We start from the raw sequence: 23,056 nt of genomic DNA, 5'->3' as shown, positions 1-23,056 counted from the left end.
CCCCTATACTTTCAAAAGCTTCCTTAAACCCCCCAACTTTTATGGCGGCGCTCATTCACAGTCCTTATGGACGAAAATACCCCTAAACGCCGTCTTTTTTGGCGGCTACAATTCTATAAAAAAAGGTGCCACGTGTCATCTGACATGTGGCAAAATATCTAAAAAAAATTGAAAACCCAAAACACCCTTACAACTATTAAAATTTAATTAAAACAAAAATAAAAAATCAAAAAAAATCAACCCATTCAAACAACTGAATTATCGAAACCGAACCGCCACAACCGAACCCGCTTGCGGTCATCTTCTCAGGTGAGAAAACGACCAAGCTCGTCGTCTTCTCACGTCTTCTCAGGGGGGAAGACGAGCTGCTGCTCGTCTTCTCCGGTTGAGAAGACGAGAAGACGAGCTGCTGCTCGTCTTCTCCGTTTTTGAGAAGACAAGCTGCTGCTCGTCTTCTGCACATTTGTTCTTGGAGAACAGATGTGCATCTGTTCTCCAAGAACAGATTCCGATGGGTCGGTGGTGGGTGCGGTGAGTTGTTCGGGTTGGCAAGCGGTTGTAAATAAATTGACCGTGGGTTGGGTTTGATAAAGTTAATTTGATTTGGTTTAATTTTTTAGGGGGTATTTTGGGTGTTTCAATTTTATTTTGACATTAAATGACGTGTCAATTAACATGTGGCACCACTATTTGTTTTTTTTCAAAAAAAAGGACAGCCGCCAAAACCAAAAGGGTAGTTTCGTCTATAAGGACCGTGAATAGCGCCGCCACAAAAGTTGGGGAATTTAGTGAAGCTTTTAAAAGTATATGGAGTTTACGGAAGGTTAGGACAAAAATCGAGAATCATCGGTGATTATTAGCTATCGGATAATCTCGTTTGCTAATCTTTTTAAGAAGAATGCTGACTTTGTTCCTCAAAAGCTCAGTCTTTGAAATTGAAGAACAAAAATTATTGTTTTGTGGGCTATAAATAGTTCATGTTTTACATTATAAATGAGTTGCAACAACTTAGTATAAACACTTTTACCAAAAAAGTCCTCTTTGCGTGAAATTTCCTAAATATTTTGTTGTTGGTTGGTTTTAAAGGCTAATCCCCTGAAAAATCCCTCACCTTTCAATTTCATTTCATTTTATTTGCACCCTCAATTTTCAAAATTCTCAATTTTACCTTAATTTCCACCTTTCACTTTTAATTACACCCTTAAATATTAAATTGACCTATTTTTACTGCAAAAAGTTCAAATTAATATTTTATATTTCAACAAATATTATAAATAGTATCTAATTTAATTAATTTTATGGAATTAAAACGGTAAAATTAAATAAAAGTGAACGTGAAATTTAGTAATTTTTGAAATATTTTTTAGAGAAAATGCTTTTATTGTTGAAAGTTTAACAATTAGTACTATTTAGAAAATGAGTAAAAATAAAAAATAATGATATGAAATTTTTTGATTGAAAAAAGGTCAATTTAATATTTCGAGGGTGCAATTGAAAGTGAAAGGTGGTAATTAGGGTAAAATTGGGGATTTTGAAAGGTGAGGGTGCAAACGAAAGGGGGTTGAAAGGTGAGGGGATTTTCAAAGGATTAGCCGGTTTTAAATGAATCCTTTGAAACTCTAGTTAAATTTTCATATTAGCCTTGTAAATCTCTTTTGATCTGAGATTAAAAGAATTAAATTTAAATTGTTTAGTACATGTGAAACCTCATTTGAAGAAGTGAATGTAGGTGAGAGTTATCATCAAACCACTCTAAATTCTTGTCTTCCAAGTTCCAACCTTTCTAACATATTCTTAAATCATTGCTAAATCGTATTTTTATCCGTAAAAAAAATCAATTATGAATTGAAACTAAATTTTCTACTCGTTCCAATCAAACCAAGTTATTTAATTATTTTAATATTATCGAAGTAAATTTTAAATTGATCTACTTCGAATTAACAATTGAATTAGATTTTTACTCAACCCCGGACATGATATGAAATGAGGCTATGCTTTGGGCTTTCATACATAGTGCAATTAGAATCGCATCCCTTGTGGGTATTGTTTTGGAAGGATTATGAAGAAAGTAAGTTGGAGGATAACAACGGGATGAACTCCAATTCGAATCTTATCACTATATTTGGTGAGGTGGTGGAGTAAAGAAAAGAATGTGCAACTTTATTAAAGTATAAAAAAAGTAAAGAATAAGGATAAATGGAAAGAAAATGAGCCTACAAGTGTGCCCTTTTCAATAAAATTTTATTCTATTATTTATTTAAAAGATTATATGCTCTTCTTTTCTAATTTATTAAAGGTGCAATGGACTGTCTGAATTACACAATAAAATAATATAGCTATAATTATTCAAAATTATTTTATACTGACTTTTTCTTTATATCTTAAATTTTTAAAGTCGTCAATTTTACTCTGATTTTTAATTTTTAATTTCAATTATACCTATTTTTTAAATTAATTCTTCATTTCGAAAATTATTCAAATATGTCTTTCATATTTAATATATAATTTAAATAAAACATTAATTTTTAAAAAGTACCCAAAAGTTGTTCCATAGCATGACAAAATCTAGCTGCCACAAAGACTCGATTTGGCCAGAAATCAATAAGAATATTTTTGTTGCTAGTAATTTTGAAATTTGGTACTAGAATATAAACAAATTAAATTTTATTATTAAAATAAAATAACACAAAAATTTGGTGCCCTCAAAAATTGAACACCACAAAAGGACGTGGGGAAAATTGTAGTGGAAACGGAATAAGTAAAAGTAAAGTAGAAAGAACTTTAAAAAATTACATATAAAATTACCATTTGTGCATTAAATTGTAATTATATTATAATTTTTAAAATTGTCAGTTTCATTCAACACTTTTTTCATTTTTTTTATTTATACCATTATCTGAAAAACCAACGATTTGTAGCTAATATGGTGACCGAAAGATGATATGGTACACAAGTTCGATGTCACAAGTAATTAATATAATTGTAAAAAAAAATAAAGAAGGTGATTTTGAATGGCGATGTAAATGCAAAAAGTTAAAAGATGATGAATAGAATTGACAATTTTTAAAGGTTGTGATAGAATTGTAATTTAGTGTAAAAATAGTGATTTTATATGTAATTAATTTAAATAAAAAAAAAAAACTTAAACGAGTAACAAAAATATTGAATGTTTTTTCTTTTATATTAATTTTTAAATACCATATTGTATAGTTTCGATTTTCTAACTAAAACTAATATATATACATGTAAAGAGAAGATCATAAAACATAATATTTTCCTTCCAAAATATAGAAGACAAGACCAAGATAATGCCACTACGTTATATTGATAGCTCATACAATCGCAGGTCGAGAACAATACTGCTAGTTATTCTCAACGTAAAGCAAGATGGTAGGCTAATTGATGTGATTCGAACCAAATGTTTTACGTACCGAACCATCCGAGATTTGAAAATCAGGGCTGAGAGGAGGCTAACCGAAAAGCGAATTCCAGCTCGAGCTACTCAAATGACCATCCAAAGCGGTTTTACGATCTACAACGACGGGGATCATGTTTCCGATTGTGTTATTCGCGACGATGTCGTTGTGCTTGACCTTCACTTGACGTCCCAGCAACCAGATCCAATAGATACTGCTTCTATGAGTTGAATTAATAGTCAAGTAATGTAAGTTTATAATAAATTTTACTTATTAAGATGACGTTTAATACAATAGATTTTTATGTATGGAGTGGTTTAAATTAAAATTGCTATATTTATGTATTTCTTTTACATAATTATAGATTAAGTATGAGCAGTCGATTTTAATTGTTAAGAGCATGATTTTTTGAGATGTTTTAAGTGGAAAAATATATCTTTTTCTGGTTTCTCATGATCCAAGCTAGCATAATTTCTGAAAGCATTTATAGACTTAAATCTGTAGTCTTCTAATTAATCTAGTAATTATTATATTACATTAGATATCTATTACACGTAAAAATTCCTAGATTCAAAGGGTATTTGAAAAAAAAAATCTTTAATTAAAATAACAAAATTTACCTTCAATCCAGATTCAGAGTATGAATTGAAATTTTCAATTCCTTGTCTAAGAATTATTTTACATGAATTTCTATATTTTTTTTTATATAATTGGAAAGGAAAAACGTTTGTGGGAAGATTTGAGCCCACGAGTTAATAGTTTGTTGTCCAACGCTTGTACTATTTAAACTATATTTTATTGATAATTCCTATATTTAAATTATCAACCAAATGAAAGCATGTGGGATTAAAATTTGATTTCTTGTATTATATAAATTATAAAATATTACATTTCACTATTTTCTTTTGGCAATCTGATAAAATTAAAATAATAGTTAGATATGATTAGTTTAAAGGGGTCAAAAAAGACATTTAATAAGGGAGAGTTTGGAGTTGAAACGCAAGACCGACCTTATCTAGTTCAATGTCGAGATAGGAATTGGCCTTATATATAAAACCGGTTCTTGCCATATGATGATCGATAGAGGTGTATATGGTTTGATTTGATTAATTTAGTAATATGCTTCCAACTAATTATATTAGTTTGATAATTTTTTAATATTAAATAGATAACAAACCAGTATATCTAGTTTGAGAAGTTTTTCCTTTTACTTAGTTTAACTTTTATGCAAATAATTATGTTATATATCATATAATATGTAATTTTTAAAAATATTATAACATCATAAATATAATATGTAATAAATCATATTAATAAATAAAAATATTTAATAGAACTACTATTTTACAAATTTTAATTTCATTGCAATTATATTTTAAAATTATTAAGAATCAAAATTCATCATCGATAATAAACATATAACCATTGAGAATTATTAAAAATAAAATCTATTATGATCAATATAAATTATCTATCAAATAATATTACATAGTATTATATGATTTTAAACAATAGGGTCATTAAATATAAAATTTAAGTGACAACAATCACATTTCCAATAAAATTTATAGATTTATATTGGTTTAAAAATTTTAAAATCAAAAATCAAATCAACAATTTAATTTTTCAGTTTTCTAAATTTAAACTAATTCAATAATCATTTAGACCATAATTTTGGATTTAATTAAGTTGAATTGATTTGAACTGACTGGTTGAATATCTTTTTATATATAAGGGGTAATGTCATTCACACCGAAAAATAGAATTTCAAAGAATTATAAGAAGAAATAGTATATATTACATCTAAACTATCGTAGCATTGGAGGATGTTTTAGTGTTAAATAAACTGGTCCAAACCAAACCTTCTCACAAATGCGGCACATTTACATAGTCTTTAAATGTTGAGTCTCATCGGTTTTTGGTTATTTCGGTTTTTAAAAATCTCAAACCGAAGCAAACACCAATCTCCAAACTATTCTCTATTTAACATTGAACCAAACTGTTTTGACTAAAAAATCGGACCAAACAACAGATTTCCGTTCAGTTTGATTTTTCGGTTTTGTTCGATTTCTGCTCACCCCTATATGCAATATTATGTTAAACTATAATTCACCCATCAAGGTCGAAATGATCCAATCAAATATTCAAATTAAACTTCAGTTTAGTTCCATGTGTTTATCAATTAAATGAGAGGAAAATCTATTGTTTTAAGGCTTAATTACTTAAGAACCACCCACCTTAATTTTTTTTTTCGTTTTATACCCTGACTAGAAAAAAAATTCATTTATACTCTGACGTATGTGTTTATGTTTCACCTCTATCCCAAATTTCAAAAAAAAAGATGATTTATTAAAAACAACTAAATACAAGGATTATTTTATACTTTTTTCTATTAAAAAAAAAAATAAAGAAATACTTCATCTTTAAAAATGTACAAAAGTAAGGATTATTTAAAACTTTTTTCTAAATAAAAAGAGGTTAATTAAGTGCCTCGGGATAGAGGTGAAACATGAACACATACGTCAGGGTATAAATGAATTTTTTCCTAGGTCAGGGTATAAATGAATTTTTTCCTAGGTCAGGGTATAAACGAAAAAAAAATTCAAGCTGGGTGGTTTTTAAGTAATTAAGCCTTGTTTTAATTATAATGCATTAAGAGTAAATCTGATGGAAATTTTCACATATGTAGCACGGAAATAAAAATGCTAAAACGAAAAACAACAAGATAAAAAATGATGAAATAATATTATTATAACAATAGACAATTTATATAATGTTTTAAAGTTTTTAAATGGACGAGTGGACAAGTTTGCGTATAATATAGCCTCACCCTAGACAACAAAGCAAGAAAACAGAGCACTCTGCTGAAAATGCATCATACTTTAGTAGAGCTTCCGACGGCGAGGCCGAGAAAGAACTCGACAGCAAGGAAGACAGTTCATTAACAACGAAAGAATATCTTTCATCATTGTCCCATACAAACGGAATTGCAGAATCGCAAACACTGAAACAGGAAAGAACGCCGCAACAGAAATAAGACTTGCTGTCAACTGTTTCTCCTTACGGATCACTAGCAGTATGGTAGACCCAAATGCCAGCATAGTGGTAATCACAGAGAAGAAGAGCAAAGTGAAGCCGAATATGAGTTTTCGAGGGATGGATCGGCGAAAATCATCAAACTCGAAAGGAGAAGTTAGTATAGAGAGAAAAGCAACAACTGAAGTCAAAGAACAGGCCAAAGAAATAACATCCATCACAGTGAAAGCCAAGAAATATGGAGAGTCAAGAAAATGAGGATACCCTTTGTCGTTTGTACCTCCTGGTACAGTGTATGCAGCAGCAAATACGACAGTTGCAACCAAAACAGCGACGGTTGAGCATGATTGAGAGGTCTCCTTTGCCCATTTCTGAGCTTGTTGAAGTTGAACTATGTGATTCATTTCAAAAAGCTGAACTGGAGTATACATATTTTTGCTGTTCTCGTGATGCATGGCGTAGTAAGATGGAACTACACTTTCCACTCTCTGCATTAGAACAGTCTCAAAGTCAAAATAGCTATACTATTCTGAAAATTCTACAATTATCATACAATTTACTTGTTTTCAATTAATTGGTTATAAGAATCTAAGCATATAAAAGCATTAAATTTTAACTATCTGGGTATAATTCAATTCATATGTTAGTGTAAGGTTTTCATTTTGAGCATTAAAATGAACAATCCGACAATCACAAGATGACCTAGTTGGTATTTTCAAAATTCAATTTGTGAATTTATGAAGGTCTCAAATTCAAGTCTCCGCATAATCACATCTATCTATTTAGGTAAGATAGATTATACTAGTGAATATTAGCGAATGAGTAACTTCTATAATTTAGTTCCCTATTTATTATGCCCCCAAAACACATCCAAAAATGACCAATCCGAGATTTTGTTTACATTTTAATAGAAAAAGAAAAAGAAACTACCATGGAAGGAAATCATGTGATTAAAGTTCAGTCTATAATAATCTGATTATATAGATTTATGTGATTACTTAGGTATGAACCTGATTGAAGTCTATAAGCAAGCACAAAAATTCTTATAAGTAATTGAGCATATTAGAGATTTCTTACCTAGACTGAATTTGTATTTTATTCTAACTTAAAAGGATTTATACTTTGTTCATTGTTCATGATTTTTCTGTAAGTTTCGATTTATCAAATTGATGAATAAAATATGAAGGTAAAAAATTATGGAAAGGGGATGGAGAGAAGCTCACATACATCAAACCATCGTAGCTCTTCTTGTAGTTGAAGTGCAGGACCAGGCCTGGTGCCGCCGGAGTAGTGTTTAGTGTCGGCAACATGGTGCAACAACGTATAACCAAGATTATCAATCACTTGAGTCATCCTCATCCATGGTATTTCCATCATTTGTAACATATCAAAAATGTGTTTCCGGCGGTACAATACAGCCAAATGTAATATATTCTGTCCCTTGCTGTTCAGATGCTCAACAGCCTGAGGATACTCCTCTATTACTTCACGCACTATCTCTATTATTCCCATCTTCGTCGCAGTAAACAAAGGAATCGGATCAATTGATGAGGTGGTGTGGCTTTCAGGCTCTTGCTCGCCGGAAATAGTATTACTTCGTTCAAAGTCATCCTCCTCCGACAAATTCTGGCTTTGAATTGCTTTGAAATTACTCCCTTGATTCTCGTCGGAGGAATGCTCCGTGTTCTGACTTGGATTTGCTTGAACTTCATCTTGCGTGTTGATCAAATTGGGGTTTCTTTCGAATTCGTCCTCCTCCTCTTTGTTGTCGATTGGATTTGGTTCATCAAATTCATCGTCGTCTGATGAGAAAAGGTGTTGGTTGTCGTTTGTAATTCCACCAAATTCATCTCCCCAAATGGTTTCTTGGATCAGCAACCTCGCAAGTTTCAAACCATATTTGTGCTTTCTTTTTGCTTTCCATATCTTTTCCACTTGCCACCCTATTTGTATATGTTCAACGCATTTTTTCAAATATGCTCAAAAAACTGCAACACTTTTATGATGACTATTTCAATACTTCTCTGTTGGTTTTAATTTACAATACTACTTGAATGAAGAAAATATTTTAATTATAGTTTAAATAAACAAACTTTTCGAATTAATTAATAAATGATTATTACATTCTAAATTAAATGATTAATTAATATTCTACCGATTTGGAATTGAATATGAATAGTTAATTACTCCCTCCGGTTCATAATATTTGCCGCATTTGAGAAAAAAATTTGGTCCATAATATTTGTCATGTTATAATACCAAGAGAGCATTAATTATTATTTTTCCATGTTTGTCCTCCATTAATTTATTGAAAAAATACAATAAATAAATACAATAAACAAATAAAAATGGTAATCATAAATGTAAACAAGTTTTCATGTAGGGTTAACTTAGTAAAAGTGTTTACAAATTAAAACATATTAATTGCTTTCTTAATTTTTGTGTCAAAGTTAAATGCGACAAATATTATGGACCGAAGGAAGTAAGATGCAATGAGTTTACATATGGAGTAAGAGGATGAAAGGTGTACCTTGAATGAACTTCCATAAAGATTGTTTAATCCCTTCTAGCGCTGCCAAATTACAGTAGATTTTAATTTTTATGAGAGCTAAATGAGATTAATTTAGTAATCAAATGTAAATGAAGAATACACAGTGATTATGGATAAACTAGAAATATTTTTTTTTCTTCTTACTTAAGAGGATTAAGTTTTTTTAGTACTATTATTACGACGGATCCAAAATATATCAGTTTTAAGTGAGACATTTTTACATTTGAGCTAACATAACTCGCTAAATAGCAAAAAGTTGAATCACTCAATCACTAATGAAGTGCTGCCTAATGAAATTTTTTGTTATGAGAGCCAAATGTGCTAAAAATTAATAATTAAATTTAAATAAAGAATAATAAATTTATGATAATATAGAGAGAAGTTATTTTTTTCTTCCAATTTAAGAGGATTCAATTTCTTTTATTACTATTCTTATGACGGATCCTAAATACATCAATTTTAAGCGGATAAATCTTACTAGAGGATTCAATTTCTTTTATTACTGTTCTTATGACGGATCCAAAATACGTCATTTTTAAGCGGATAGATTTTACGAGTTGAGCTAACTCATCTATTTAAATTGTTAAAGGTTGAATAACCCAATTACCTTGAACATCTGGACTATATTGTTGCCTATGAGTAGCGGAGATCATACAATTCTCCAAGTCCATTTGACGTGTTGAAGAGAACTGAATATCGTTGGCTTTTATAGGAGATTCTCCTCTACGAAGGACTATATTTGTAGTCTCATCTTCAACAGGAAGACCTGTACAAGTAATTTATAATTCAATCTTACTACAACTATGATCAAATTCGCATTACTAAGATAAAAAAAAACTTATTTAATGGAATGGGTACCAGCTCGATCCGTTCAATTCCATCATACCGGGTTTAAAAGTTTAAGTTTACTACTAAGTCCGATCAGAGTCAGCATTAGATTATTCGGTAGATTATTAAAATTCTACCGAATATCTAAACAATCTAGTATTATTCCGTATAAATTCAATGAACATTACTGTAAAAGAATATCTTTAATTAATAATGTTAAATATCATAATAAAAAATTGAAAATGTTTTAACAATAAAAATTGGTTGTATCATATGTGTTACCGGAATAAACAACTTCAATAATAGTCACCCCTGATTATTTTATAAAGATAATCACAATTGGTTATCAAAAGATACTAATAAGCATAAAATTTATTGTCAAATAAATTATAGTATTAATCATTATTTGAATATGCAATAATTTCATAATTTTTAAGGTTAAAATAAAGCTTACATGTTATTCAAATTTAAAATCTTTACTTTTCAATATATATGTTAAAACAATAGTGAAACAACCATCTTTACATTAAAAGCCTGCTTTTTTTACACTTTTTTCAACGTGGAGTTCTTAACTCTTTTTTAGCAATATAATTATTTGTAATATTTAAAGGAATATTAAAATAATGATAAAATGATATTAAATAATCAAAATAAAATATAGTAATAGTTTTTGTAATGATTTTAGGATGATGAGGTTGAGAACTTACAAGAGTAGAGAAAGCTTTGGAAAACGCCCATGGCGTGTCCACTCCTGAAAGCAAACGGCAAACTAGCCAGACAATCAAGCGCCGACATTCCCTTTTTGTCCTTCAACCGCCGGATTCTGTTTCTTTGATTCATCTCTATCAACAAATTTATCAACAGCAGAGCCGTCTCAAAATGTTCTCCTTCAATCGCAACTTGAATTATCGATTTCCCGTCTATTTTTCTCCTCTCGCATTTCGACATGATCTTCACTATATTTCTCCGGCCATAAAACTCCGATAAAAACTTTATAATCTCCGTCTGACCAAACGCAGCTGCTGTGTATAAAGGATTTTCATCCAGCACGTTCTTCTTGTCGATTAAAGTAGGATATTCTCTAACCAGAATTCCGATCACGTCTAGGTTTCCGACGGCCACCGCCTCATGGAGAATCGTGTTTCCTCTTTCGTTCCGGCTGAAGAAGAGATCGTCGCTCTCTTCAAAAACTGAGTAGTTTTTGAAAATTTGTTGGAGATGGAGGAACGGTTGCTTGGTGTTGCTGTACATTGCTAAATGAAAAACTGTGTCTCGATTCATATTTAATGGAAACATCATGTAATCTTGATGTTTTTCGTAGAATTTTATCACAGTTTTCCAATCTTGTGTTGAGATTGCATGGAATGTGTTCGTCATTTCTTTGATTTTCTCCATATTTGATTTCTTCTTAAATTTATCTGAATCTGCAACCTTGAAGAAAATAGTAGATCAGAACAAGATTTAGTAGCTATATAACACTTTAAGAGTGCATAAGCATATAATGTTACTAACAAGGAGTGAATAAATTGAAAGGTGAGTTGTGCTCACTTTTGTATCTCTACCTTGCTTCTTGCATTCATCAAACTTTTTGATAATGTGATATGAGCTTAATCATCTCTAATTAATGGCAAACTAAATGAAAGACAAAATACAACTCTTAGTACTTAATTAAAATGTTTTCAAAATTTTATCGTTTTGAGATATGTGTTTTGGTTGTGGACGATCACATTTACTGTTTTTTTATGAATCCCGATTCATGATGTAATTATTGGTTTATTCGAGTTTTCTTGTTATTTTTTGGACTTGTATATTGTCGACTCTTGTTGTTTCAAGATTTTTGGCAATTAATTTCTCCTTTTTAGGGTTTGTAAGACAAACTGCAATCAAGAGGTTTGTGTCGTAATATAGGCGTTTTGTTTTAAATCATGTCGTCAAAATTTTCCCAAAACATAACTGTTATTGTTTTGAACTTATATGAAAATTTATGTATACACATAAAAATAGAGTAAACGATTGTAAACCTTTAAAATATAATTTATTTAATGTATCTCAGTTCATACTTTTAGATATAATAATAGTGACCGAAGAATAGATATAAATATTTGAGTGAGACTATTTAAAATAGAGTTTTAAAGTATAATTCAAACATTGAAATAACGTGTTTAGAAAAGTGGGACGCTATTGACACAATTACTCCTATTACAAATTCTACCCCCCTTTTAACTTGAAATGATTCGTTATTTTGCTTATATGTATTATCATCATGTTTTATGTTATTTTTGACCCCGTTGTGCTTATCGTACTAGTTTCGTTCCCTCCATCGATAACTTGTTTTTCCATCAATGAAATGTCAATGTCATGTTTAATAAAGTAAAAGAATATAATAAACTAATGGTGCTTTCTTTCTTCTAAAGTAAAGCATAAAATAAAGCATGGCCAAAACTCGAACTCGATTAAGATCAAGTCCATTTCAAATAGTTTCTGCTCCTAACATTGTCCGACTAGATTAATAAATGAATGAATTACATCACGACATCCATAAAACTGTGACATCGGAGAACTCGAACACACTAAAATCTTATAACATCAATCTTTTGTCATTTACAGTCATGTGGGAGCTCAAAAATGCAAACCACAACAGATTCAGAACAACAAATCTACAAGCAATACAAAGTTCGAGTCTGATTATTCCAAGACTTCATACTCCGAAGCAAACAATTCTTAAATCAAGCTAACAGAAATTCGTGGTGAATCAATGACTTAATACCACTATGGACGCAGTTCAACTCTACCATAAAATAATTCTTCAAAACCGCAATTTAACACTCAATAACGTCTTAGTCTCGAGGGCTAGGTATACAAAAATACAATACAATTGACGGACAAAATGAATCATGAGAACCCAAAATTAAATGATAAATTAGGGAATCTTGAGTGCCGACATGAGTCTGGCAAAACTAAGTGTTACCAGTTCAGCATGCACAACCGCCCCTTTGCTCACTTTCTGCAACAGCCTCAGGGATGCCTTGGAAGTATCTGCAATTACAAATGAAGAAATAAGGATCATTAAGCTCCCTAGCAAATTTGATGGGATATCATATGCAGTTTAGAATACATTGGTGCCAGAAAGTACAAACATCAATTCATTATGAAGCCATGAAATCAAAGAAATGCGTCGGACCAATGGCAGTTTATCATACTTACCGTAAATAATGAAACATACAGAAAATACCATTTTATACAGAATAGCATATTTTTGTTGTTAATTCTAGGGAAAATGAATTAAGCATTATATACTTGAAAGTTTAAATCTGTTGGTTCATATCAGCTACCATAGAAAAATACAAATCGTGTACAATATATATATTAGCTATTTGTGCTTTAATAGTGCCTATCAAGCAGGGAACTAAAATAAATTTTACGAATTTCAGGAAAGCAAAATGAAAAAGCAATGAGAGAACATCCTTTAAGGAAAGGGACAGCAACTGTTATTTGGAACCAGCATTCATCTTAGGTCATGTTTGGTTCACGGAATCGAATAACATGGAATAGAATAGCTATTCCATTACGAAAGGAAAAGCTATTCTTTACATTTTTAGAGGAATGTTTATTCCATAAAATCATGGAATAGCAATTCCATGGAGTTACTATTCCATGAAACAAAGTAAATAATAGCTATTCTATGCGGAATAGATATTCTATTACGGACTTATTCCATGAACCAAACATAGCCTTAGTCTTGGAAAAATTGACGAAGAAACCCAATTTGTTGCTAATAATGGCCAAGGGACAGTAAAAAGTTGGAATAACAAGCTTATTGCGGGAAAAAAATGATCACACTATGAAGCAATTTGAAACTGGTTCCAATTGATATCAATTTTAAAATACTAAAGAATAAAAATAAAAGGGTTAATCTTCTTAATCACATATCATCTATTAGAATAAACTTCATGTACTAGAGATATGGGAGTCATCAAGAATTTCCTGATTGATGGGCATGCATACTACTGTCAAAGCCATTTACTGGTTCATGCAAACTACAACATTATCTACACCTTTGTCACGGAATAGACTGAGTTTCATAAGCTAACTAAGAAAAATACTAAATTTAAAAGAACCAGTAGCAAATGGCATCTTCATACAAAAATTTCAATACTTTGAATAATTTTCACAGCCAATATCCGGGAGCTATTATTATTTCATAAAACAAAACCTTTTGAAGATGATTTGGAGATAAAAACACAGATAACATTGCATAAAAACCGCAGATAATCATGAGAAACCATGACTTCAAAATTAGAAAAGAAATTCTATAATAACGTCGAAAAATGCGGAATCTCTTTTCCCTTCTGATGTGTGAAATGCCTCCTTTATAAATTCATTCTATTTTATTTTTTGGGTTCTTTTACTGCACTTTAAAGAAAGCGATGTGCCAGAGAGAGAGAGAAGAAGAGGAGGACTGAAGACTGATGTGCCTGAGTCGAGAAGAGCAAACTGAAATAATGAGATTTTCAATATGAAACACAAGAAGAGATTTTTAATTATGTTTCCAATACAGGGATGAAGTTTTCAACTTAGATGGAGATTTTCAATATGAAACACAATAAGAGACCAGGAGATAATAGCTAAATAATTTTTATAGAGTTTTTAGAGGAGAGGCTTCTATTTCTATTTTCCTGAAACATATACGAGATGTGTTTGCTTTTTTACTTTATCTGCCTTAATCCAATATGACCTAATGGAGCAATGCTCCCACAAGTCCCCTATGAGATAACTTTTGCTAGTGTCTTAAGTCTGAACAAATTCTACAAGTCAATTTCTTCTAATGTTATTCAGTTGTTGATGCCATTCCCTTCATAAGCACCTATATTTTTCCCAATAAAGTGTCTATTTCATAAATGCCTGTGGTAAGACCTATATTGTTAAATTTATGCAAGATATACATAAAGGAAGACATAACTGGAACCTGATTGCAATTTTTCTATTCTAACCCATGAATGTAATTATCATGAAACTCCATTAAACTACACCGATTGAATCTAAAGGACGAATAATCTGACAATTTAAACTTACATGTCCTGTTCACGCTCATTCGCTAGAGCAGCCTTGGCAATAGACAGGAATGCAGGGTCAACATTGTAATCCTCTTTTGCTGATGTCTCAAAGTACGGAATGTTTCCTTTCGATGCACACCATTCTTTTGCTTTCTTCTCAGAAACCTATAGCCATCTATTAGACCATATTTGGGGGGAAAAAGAAAAATGAAAAAAAATAACCACCACTAACTGTATTTCCTTACCACTCGACTATTTCCTCCATCAATATCAATCTTGTTTCCGAGCAATATAAATGGAAATGTCTTAGGATCAGGGGGGTTTGCCTGGATTAACAAGGGGAAACGGATTATTATACAACAAGAAATGTAAAATAAAGCAATAGATGACATGAAAAGCTAAGAAAACAAAGTCCGGAGCAGCAAATCAGCATTTAAAGAGCAGAATTAATAGTTGACTATTGAATTCTCGCAAGTCTTTTCTAAATCATAGTGAATAATATAGTTCAAGGCTGATAATTTAAGCCAACATGAATAGAAATATTTCGTTCACAGCATGCAGCCATGGAGCATACCAATTAGAACATCTTCAATGCACAAGTTTGAATTTGAAAAACAAGAATTATTGGCAACAAATAGAGGAAATAATATATATAAAATAGAGGGAATGAATGAACAGAATGAACATTGATAAATTAAGGCATTTTAATCCTCTTGCAAGTATGAATTAGACTTCATTAAAGTAATAGCATCAAACTAATTTATAAACAGTAATGCACTTATCACACCTATATGCATAATGCATTTATGAAAGAGTGATTTAAGAGAGTAGCAATTGTAGGCCAATCATACATAGCTCATCCGCTGGATGAAATACGTACCAACAGATAAGAAAGTTCACATTCGTATACACCCAGAAGATTAGGACAAAAAAGATTGAAGCATATATCAATGCATCACAAGAGTTGTTCATGTCACATTACCAGTTCAATGATGCAGTTTTACATTGATTTAGACAGTGATATTAAACCAAAGTTCTTTTTTATTTTTCCTTCCACTTAAGCACAAAACAAGAAATGACCAAAAAAAAAACTAGTTCAGTATGTAGCCAATTTCAGCTAAAATGGAATCAGCACAAGTCATTAGAAAAACATAGAAGCAGTCAAGAAGTATATAATCAGAAAGCCTGGTCTAATTAACTCTCCTAATTCATAATTTGTCCAATAAAATCAGCTATGCAGAGGATATCAGTAATATGTTCTCTTAGAAGCTCGAGATGATAATTAACTTTCTAGCCAATGGTACTAAGGATACAAGTAACCAGCTACCGTTGTAAGAACTAAGAACTATTATAACTCCGGCCAAAAGCTAAGATTATTAGAACTATCAAGTAGCACAAAGCTAACTAACATTTAATGACAGCTAATTACACATCGTCATTGTAAATCATTGTGGACAACTTATAAATAACCAGCCGTAAACTGAAAGACAACAACAACCAGTAACAGAAACCAAGAAACGAACCTGTTTAAGAAATTCCTCATGCCAGTTATCAAGAGTATCAAATGATCTCATAACATTAACATCATAAACAATAACGCAGCAATCTGCTCCTCTATAAAATGCAACTCCAAGACTCTGAAATCTTTCTTGACCAGCTGTGTCCCATATCTAAAACAAAGAGAACCATCTCAGCATTTGGTTATACAAAATTAACTAATATGAAACCATTTGAAATGCACAACAAAAATTAACAATAAAACATACTTGAAGAGTGACAAGCCTGTCATCAATTTGGAGTTCTTTGGTCACAAAATCAGCACCAATTGTTGCTTTATATTGCTGGCTAAACTTCTTGTGAACATATCTACGTATTCAATTAAGGAAAAAAAAACAACCACAATTTTTTTTGGTTGGGGGAGCAACCAAAAAAACTACAGCACAAAGATTGTTATAGCTAACTGTAAAAATTAAAAATCCTCAAATGCATCTAAAATAGCTTGCAATTAGCTTTAGTTCCACGTTAATCAATCATTCATGAGCATGAATCACAAAATTAAAGTGAACAAACACGGCATACAAACCGAAACGACGTCGTACATAAAGCAAATGCACACAAAACAAAACACAGAAAAAGCAAAAGGATACTGATTCATCAAAGACGTCTTGCCAACCCTGACATTCATTAAAACAAACAAATTAGATTTCCTTTCATATCCGCACTCACAAATTTAACAAACTAACAGCAATACATTTATTTATATTTTTGAGAAAATTACAGCAATACAATTAAGGAACATAAACGATAATGTTAAAGAAGAGAAACTAAACCCTAGAAAATCATACGGACCCGCTGTCGCCGAGAACGATAACCTTGAGCAAGGTACGCCTGCGTCCTGACATGGCGCTAACTATATTTTGCGATTTAACTAACTGATACAACAGATTTAACGATAGATAAGAGCGGGTTCGATTATCCAAATCCAAAAAAGGATTAAAAAGTACGATAAAAGAATTCTTTCTTTTTCCAATTTCTTTTCTCTGCTTATTTAGTAACTTTTAATTAGAAAAATAGGAATGCAGAGAAAAAATAATAAAGAAGAAGAAGAAGAGAGGGATCAAGAAAAAAAGAGGGCGCCAATATCGATCCGTCTTTTTTGTTTTTATGATTTATTTCTATTGTTCTACTATTTCTTTCAGGAAAAATAGAAAGGCCTAATGTCTTAAAAAACCCCGACCTTTTAGCCCCTTTTCAATCATACCCCGACGTTGCAAATTTGTCAATTTTACCCTATTTTGCATTTTTGTGTTTCAATTGCACCCTGAAAAATTAAATTAACGTCTTTTGCGTTTGAAAATTTATTTAAAACATTCTACATGTCTCGCATATACTAATTGTATATTTTTAAAATTTATTTAAATTTAGTTAAATTAATTAAGAATTTAAATTAGTGTTAATTTGATTATGGTTTTTAGTTAGTTTTTAAAAATAAAGGACTTATTTGTACTTTTTTGAATAAAAAAGAATTTAATTTCATGTTTAGAATTAATTAATTGAATGATTTCATCATTTAAGTAAAAAAATTAACAAAAATTAAAATATTGGGGTACAATCGAAAACGGAAAATTTAAAAGTGGGTAAAATTGACAAATTTTCAACGTCGGGGTAGAATTGAAAAAAAGTTTAAAGGTGAGGGGTTTTTGAGTGATTAGGCCAAATAGAAATATCCTAAAATTTAAATTTATCATTGTAGTTTCATTTTTTAACCAAAAGTACATATCTTATATTTACAGCGACTATATATATATTTATAGATAATTTTAAATATTAATTAATAATTTTATACTATCGTGGTGATATAATTTCTTGGGTATATAAATATCTCCTTACATTAATGAAATTAATGATACAGATAATTTGACGATAAATATAATAGAAGAATGTATATCTCATCTCAGTTAACATTAATTATAATACTATATCAATGTTAACCATTAAGAATTAATAATATCTTATTAAAAAGTACTAATAGATTTTTTAACTAAATATTAATAGATAATTTCGTCAAAAGAAAAGTATTAATAGATGTTGAATCATAAAATAATAAATATATTTGAAACTAAAAATAAATAAAAAACTAAAAAATATCAAAATATACTTTCTAAAAAAGGAACTATTGTTTTTTAGTGCTCTGCTTGCCGACAAAATGCATACAAAGGAATTATTGCGATATATTTAAATGAATAATACTTACTATTAATTTTTGGAATAATTTCTAAACTATCCTATTTTTAAAACTTAATTATAAAAATTTTATCTATATTTGCTAATTTCATTGGAATCTAATTTTAAAAAATAATTTTAAAAATAATATTTTAACTTATGTCTCGATTGAGACATGACTTATTTTCAAAATCATAAAAAAAGACGTCATAAAAATACCATAAATACACTATAAAAACATGTCTCGATCGAAACATGTTATGTCTCGACCGAGACATTAATTTTTTTAACTCCTGTTTCGATCGAGACATGCAAAAAATATATTTTTGAAATTAAAATGGTATGAGATATAAAAGGGTCAAAAAAATTAGATACCTGTGAAATTAAGTTTTAAAAGTAGGGTATTATATAAATAATTCTGTTGATTTTAGGGATTTTATTATTTTGGTAGAAATTGTACATCTAGTTAAATATTCTTTTTTTTTATATATAATTGGGGAGGGGGGAGCGCTTGTGGGAGGATTGGAACCCACGACCTTGGCATTTGCTGCCCAGCACTTATACCATTTGAGCTACAGCTCGTTGGTTCTAGTTAAATATTCTTATATGTGCTATAAATTGGTAAATAAAATGATGCTAGTTATAATAAATCTAGTAAATAATTTAGTATTTTCCTTTTAATACATTAAACTTTTTTGATTATGCATCTTCCTTTTTGCTATGCAGTTAAAAAAATTATGGCTCTCAAACTATATAGTAATTTTAGAGAATGATTATCGATTTCAAATTTTTACATTTTAATGACTAAAAATTCATTTGACCAATAACTGGAGGTCACTAAATAAATTAAGTCCAACAAATTTATAATTTGAATGTTTCTGGTAGAGTGTTTATCCAACACAATAAATGCGTCATAATATTTTTACAACAATCAATAAATATTTGCGATGTATAATCTTTATTGGCTTAATGCTTTAAAAAAAACCCAACCTTTCATCCTCTTTTCAATGCTATCCAGACGTTAAAAATTTATCAATTTTATCCCATTTTACATTTTTTTTATTTTAATTGTACCCTGAAGCATAAAATTGACCTTTATTTATTTGACAAAATTTCAAAAGAATTCTTTAAAAATGATCAATTTAATATAAAAAATTAATTTAATGTAAAAATGATCAATTTAGAAAAATTTTGCCAAATAAAAAAAAGTCAATTTTATGTTTTAGGATACAATTGATGAAAAAATATAAAATAGGATAAAATTGACTGCTTTGTAACGTCAGGGTAGGATTGAAAAGAGGATGAAAAGTCAGAATTTTTTTAAGACATTAGGCCTTCTTTATTTATGGCTTATTTTTTTATCGTTAGATATTCACACATAGCCAACGCCTCATAAATTTATTATACGAATGACATGTAAAACCGTTGAATTGTATAATTATTCGGTAGAAGAAAAGCATTAGGCACGTCTAATTGCTTGATTGGCCAATTTTTAGTGACAGCAATGGAGAGTACAAGTCTGAGTAGTAGCTGGTCCAATAACCAGCCTGTGTATAGCTGGTTGCTCCATCCTCTTGGGTCACAAAAGCATCAAACATATTCAGTTTTAAATTTGTGATCACTATTTATAAAATTCCTGAATTTAAGTCAAACTCATTAAATCTTCCTGACTTATAAAATTGATTTTTTTATTATATCTGATCAAATTTACCAGTACCTTCTACATCATTTTTTTAACAGAGATAAATATATAAATTGTACCTGTAAACAAGCATTCTTTCAACCTGCATTTTGATGTATCGGCTTCTTCCAAAACTTGGTTAAAGTTTAAAAACTTCGTTTAAAATCAGGCCATAATACTTTTGTTTTGTCCGACACATTTGAGATTTGGAAACTGGATTCAAACAACTCTTTAAGAATAATACATATGGAACGTACATTGTTGTAATCCACAAACCATCTTGGGTACACCCGACCATTATATTCCAAGGAAACGAAAAGGGAAATGAAAAAACAACCAAAACAATGTTTCTTACAACAATATCTTATAAATATGAAGTTTTAGAGTTTCAGAAAATGAAAATGGAACGCTAAAACATAGAACTCGAAAAGTTTCCGTACAGCTTAGCTCGACCATGATACAAAGAAAAGATTTCCCTCCACAAGACTAGGGTTATACTTTCCATTAGATTTAGACCTATAAACAAGCTTGCTCCAGCCAGCATTTTCATGCTCGGTGGACCTTAATGTTTGACTACGACACGGTTACAAGGTATCATATCATACCACCAAATTGAGCAATAACAGAAAATTACTCCTCATGCAAGCTAAATTAATCGACAACAGAAGTTTACGAAAGAAAAGGAACTTGTATAAATATGTAAGTACTTTATAGCAAGGCAAAGTGTAGTTCAAGCTCGTTCTCTTCACGTACAATAAAGTCTTCAATAAACTCAAACTATATCAAACAGACAGAGCTGCCTGATTAATATTGTTTAGCATCTATTCTCATCAGTTGCTCATTTGATTTACACAAAATGTCATAACAGTCAAGAAAAAAGTAATGCAGTGTGTTTACCAGCCGTACTTCTTCAAGAAATTCTTAGTTCTCTTCCTCATACGAGTAAAAACAATAACCACACAAGCAAGAATCCACGGGGGAAAGCTACCACCGAAAAGGTCCAAGTTTTTGAACCACTGTGGAGGTTCTTTCAACAACATTGTTATCAAAAGGGTTATAATTGCCACACCAAACAAGATCTTGGTCACCGGTTTGATCAACGGGTCCTGCAAAAATAATGACAATGCAATTGCATTTAAAATATCAACTAATTAATATCCAACTTCAAGATCAACATCCACACCAAATTTAAGAACCCTATTACAAGATTCTAATGCATAAGACAAACTGAATATGCTGTCAAATAAGTTATAGAACAAGAATTAATTTAATTATAAACCTAGAAATTATCAAGATTTTTCACAGTGGGTTAATTTAATTACCTTGGGTTCACCGTCAATGTGAATAGTGGATCCATCTCTATAGCCAAGCAAAGACCTGCCATTCCTGGGATTAAACCTAATCGGGGCGCCCCGACTTGAACCATCCGGATTAAAAGCGTAGACAGATTTGAACCCGTATTTGTCAAGTATATCTCGTACCTCCAACTGGTCCTGGTCCCACCCACCTAAGCTCGATTTGAACACATCGATCGGTCCCTTCCCTTGCCTGTATAAATTAATCTCTATCTCCGGTACTTTTGTTCTCACCGTTTTCGCATTCGCTTTCGGATTCGAATTCGAATTCGGAGCAGCCGGCGATGATTCGCCGGAATTTGGGTTAGATTTTGCGTCTTCGATTTCTTTGATCTCCATTGTTTTTTCAGCTTCGGAGACCGGCCAATGTGTTAGCTGCAGAAGAGAAGTCGTTTGTTAGTTAAAGTATAGGTAATTTTCTTTGCAGTCCCTAACTTAATATGCTAATTTCATTATTGTCCTTAGACTTATATTTTATCATTTATTTTCTTAAAGTTTTCCTTATATTTCACAATTGTCCTCATGTGTTAATTCCAATTTCATTATTGTCCTTATATGTTTTATAAATTTAAGTCGGGTGAATTCTTTTTCCTTTTATTTGTTTTTTATTCAATGTTTTTTTGAATTATGTTTATAGTTAGTAGTTGTCAGTTAAATTTTTATATTTTATATCAGTTTGATGCTACTGGTCCTACTGAGATTCGAAACCGACAACTTAGAAACATCGGAGAACCTTAGCTTATGCTCCTATATTACTTTGTATTTTGATGTTTTTTTTCTAATTGATAACTAATAGCAAATATATTAGAATTTCTTAATCTATAGGTAAATCACTTTAGTATTTCCCAAAGTATAAGAAGACTCATAAATTGAATGAGAGTTTAAAATAGATTTTCATGTTTATTTTGAAGATTTCACGACAAAAGATATCTTAAAAATAAAATAAAAATGAGTTTAGTTTTTGGATTAGTGTATGAAAAATACCAAACATTGCTTTTGTTGTCAATTACCAAAAAAAAAAAACTTTCAAAATCGTTGCATTTCTGATCATTTTTAGAATATATGACAATTGACGCACATACCTCCAAAACATGATAAGTAGAGTGATTATGAAATGTTTAGTGTTAGAGTTGACCTCAAACGTAAATGTTGGTATTTTTAAGATAACGAACCTTTCTTATAATTGCTTTAGAGACACTTGGACACGGAAATGATATAATTTTAAGACTTTCTATGTTAAAGAGAAAATTCCGTGTCTGAAACGTCAAGTTTTTGAAATGAAAAATATTGATTGAATGAAGTGTTTTTGCTATATTTATCATCAAGTAGAAAATGTAAATATATTCTTAATATTTGTTTCAAAATAAAAATAAATCATTTTAAATTAATTATTACAGTTATTGACAAATTAG

At 30.4% G+C, this 23,056-nt stretch overlaps 3 protein-coding genes across 3 annotated transcripts; all 3 read right to left on the bottom strand.

Annotated features, from left to right (window-relative positions):
• Positions 1-6,149: 6,149 nt before the first annotated feature.
• LOC126666120 (uncharacterized) lies at positions 6,150-11,363 on the bottom strand. Its single transcript, XM_050359073.2, has 5 exons — positions 10,539-11,363; positions 9,611-9,769; positions 8,983-9,024; positions 7,680-8,395; positions 6,150-6,940 (listed from the first exon to the last, which is right to left on the bottom strand). Exons 1-5 carry the CDS (start codon positions 11,224-11,226, stop codon positions 6,299-6,301), a joined length of 2,247 nt encoding a protein of 748 aa, XP_050215030.1. The 5' UTR covers positions 11,227-11,363; the 3' UTR covers positions 6,150-6,298.
• A 1,020-nt stretch (positions 11,364-12,383) lies between these two features.
• LOC126654867 (ras-related protein Rab7) lies at positions 12,384-17,554 on the bottom strand. The gene is made up of 7 exons (XM_050348869.2): positions 17,235-17,554; positions 17,033-17,059; positions 16,652-16,751; positions 16,409-16,555; positions 15,131-15,211; positions 14,905-15,050; positions 12,384-12,867 (listed from the first exon to the last, which is right to left on the bottom strand). The coding sequence occupies exons 1-7, from the start codon at positions 17,285-17,287 to the stop codon at positions 12,804-12,806; spliced, it is 618 nt and encodes a 205-aa protein (XP_050204826.1). The 5' UTR covers positions 17,288-17,554; the 3' UTR covers positions 12,384-12,803.
• A 3,403-nt stretch (positions 17,555-20,957) lies between these two features.
• Positions 20,958-22,034, bottom strand: LOC126654875 (uncharacterized). The gene is made up of 2 exons (XM_050348878.2): positions 21,612-22,034; positions 20,958-21,395 (listed from the first exon to the last, which is right to left on the bottom strand). The coding sequence occupies exons 1-2, from the start codon at positions 21,981-21,983 to the stop codon at positions 21,183-21,185; spliced, it is 585 nt and encodes a 194-aa protein (XP_050204835.1). The 5' UTR covers positions 21,984-22,034; the 3' UTR covers positions 20,958-21,182.
• Positions 22,035-23,056: the final 1,022 nt, after the last annotated feature.

The sequence above is a fragment of the Mercurialis annua genome, linkage group LG1-X, assembly GCF_937616625.2.
Source record: "Mercurialis annua linkage group LG1-X, ddMerAnnu1.2, whole genome shotgun sequence".
Taxonomy (NCBI): domain Eukaryota; kingdom Viridiplantae; phylum Streptophyta; class Magnoliopsida; order Malpighiales; family Euphorbiaceae; genus Mercurialis; species Mercurialis annua.
The sequence above is the reverse complement of the archived record's forward strand: the minus strand, read 5'-3'. Positions and strand labels throughout refer to the sequence as shown.

Bases quoted from the DNA above. Each gene is read 5' to 3' on its own strand.
- LOC126654867 (XM_050348869.2), bottom strand. From the start codon at position 17,287: ATGTCAGGACGCAGGCGTACCTTGCTCAAGGTTATCGTTCTCGGCGAC. The intron at 16,752-17,032 runs GTATCCTTTTGC...TTGAATACGTAG, and splicing joins AAGACGTCTTTGATGAATCA to ATATGTTCACAAGAAGTTTA. The intron at 15,212-16,408 runs GTTCGTTTCTTG...TTGTTAATCCAG, and splicing joins ATGAGGAATTTCTTAAACAG to GCAAACCCCCCTGATCCTAA.
- LOC126666120 (XM_050359073.2), bottom strand. From the start codon at position 11,226: ATGGAGAAAATCAAAGAAATGACGAACACATTCCATGCAATCTCAACA. The intron at 8,396-8,982 runs GTACACCTTTCA...ATATACAAATAG, and splicing joins TTTATGGAAGTTCATTCAAG to GGTGGCAAGTGGAAAAGATA. The intron at 6,941-7,679 runs GTATGTGAGCTT...GTTCTAATGCAG, and splicing joins AAGAGCTACGATGGTTTGAT to AGAGTGGAAAGTGTAGTTCC.
- LOC126654875 (XM_050348878.2), bottom strand. From the start codon at position 21,983: ATGGAGATCAAAGAAATCGAAGACGCAAAATCTAACCCAAATTCCGGC. The intron at 21,396-21,611 runs GTAATTAAATTA...TTATTTTTGCAG, and splicing joins ACATTGACGGTGAACCCAAG to GACCCGTTGATCAAACCGGT.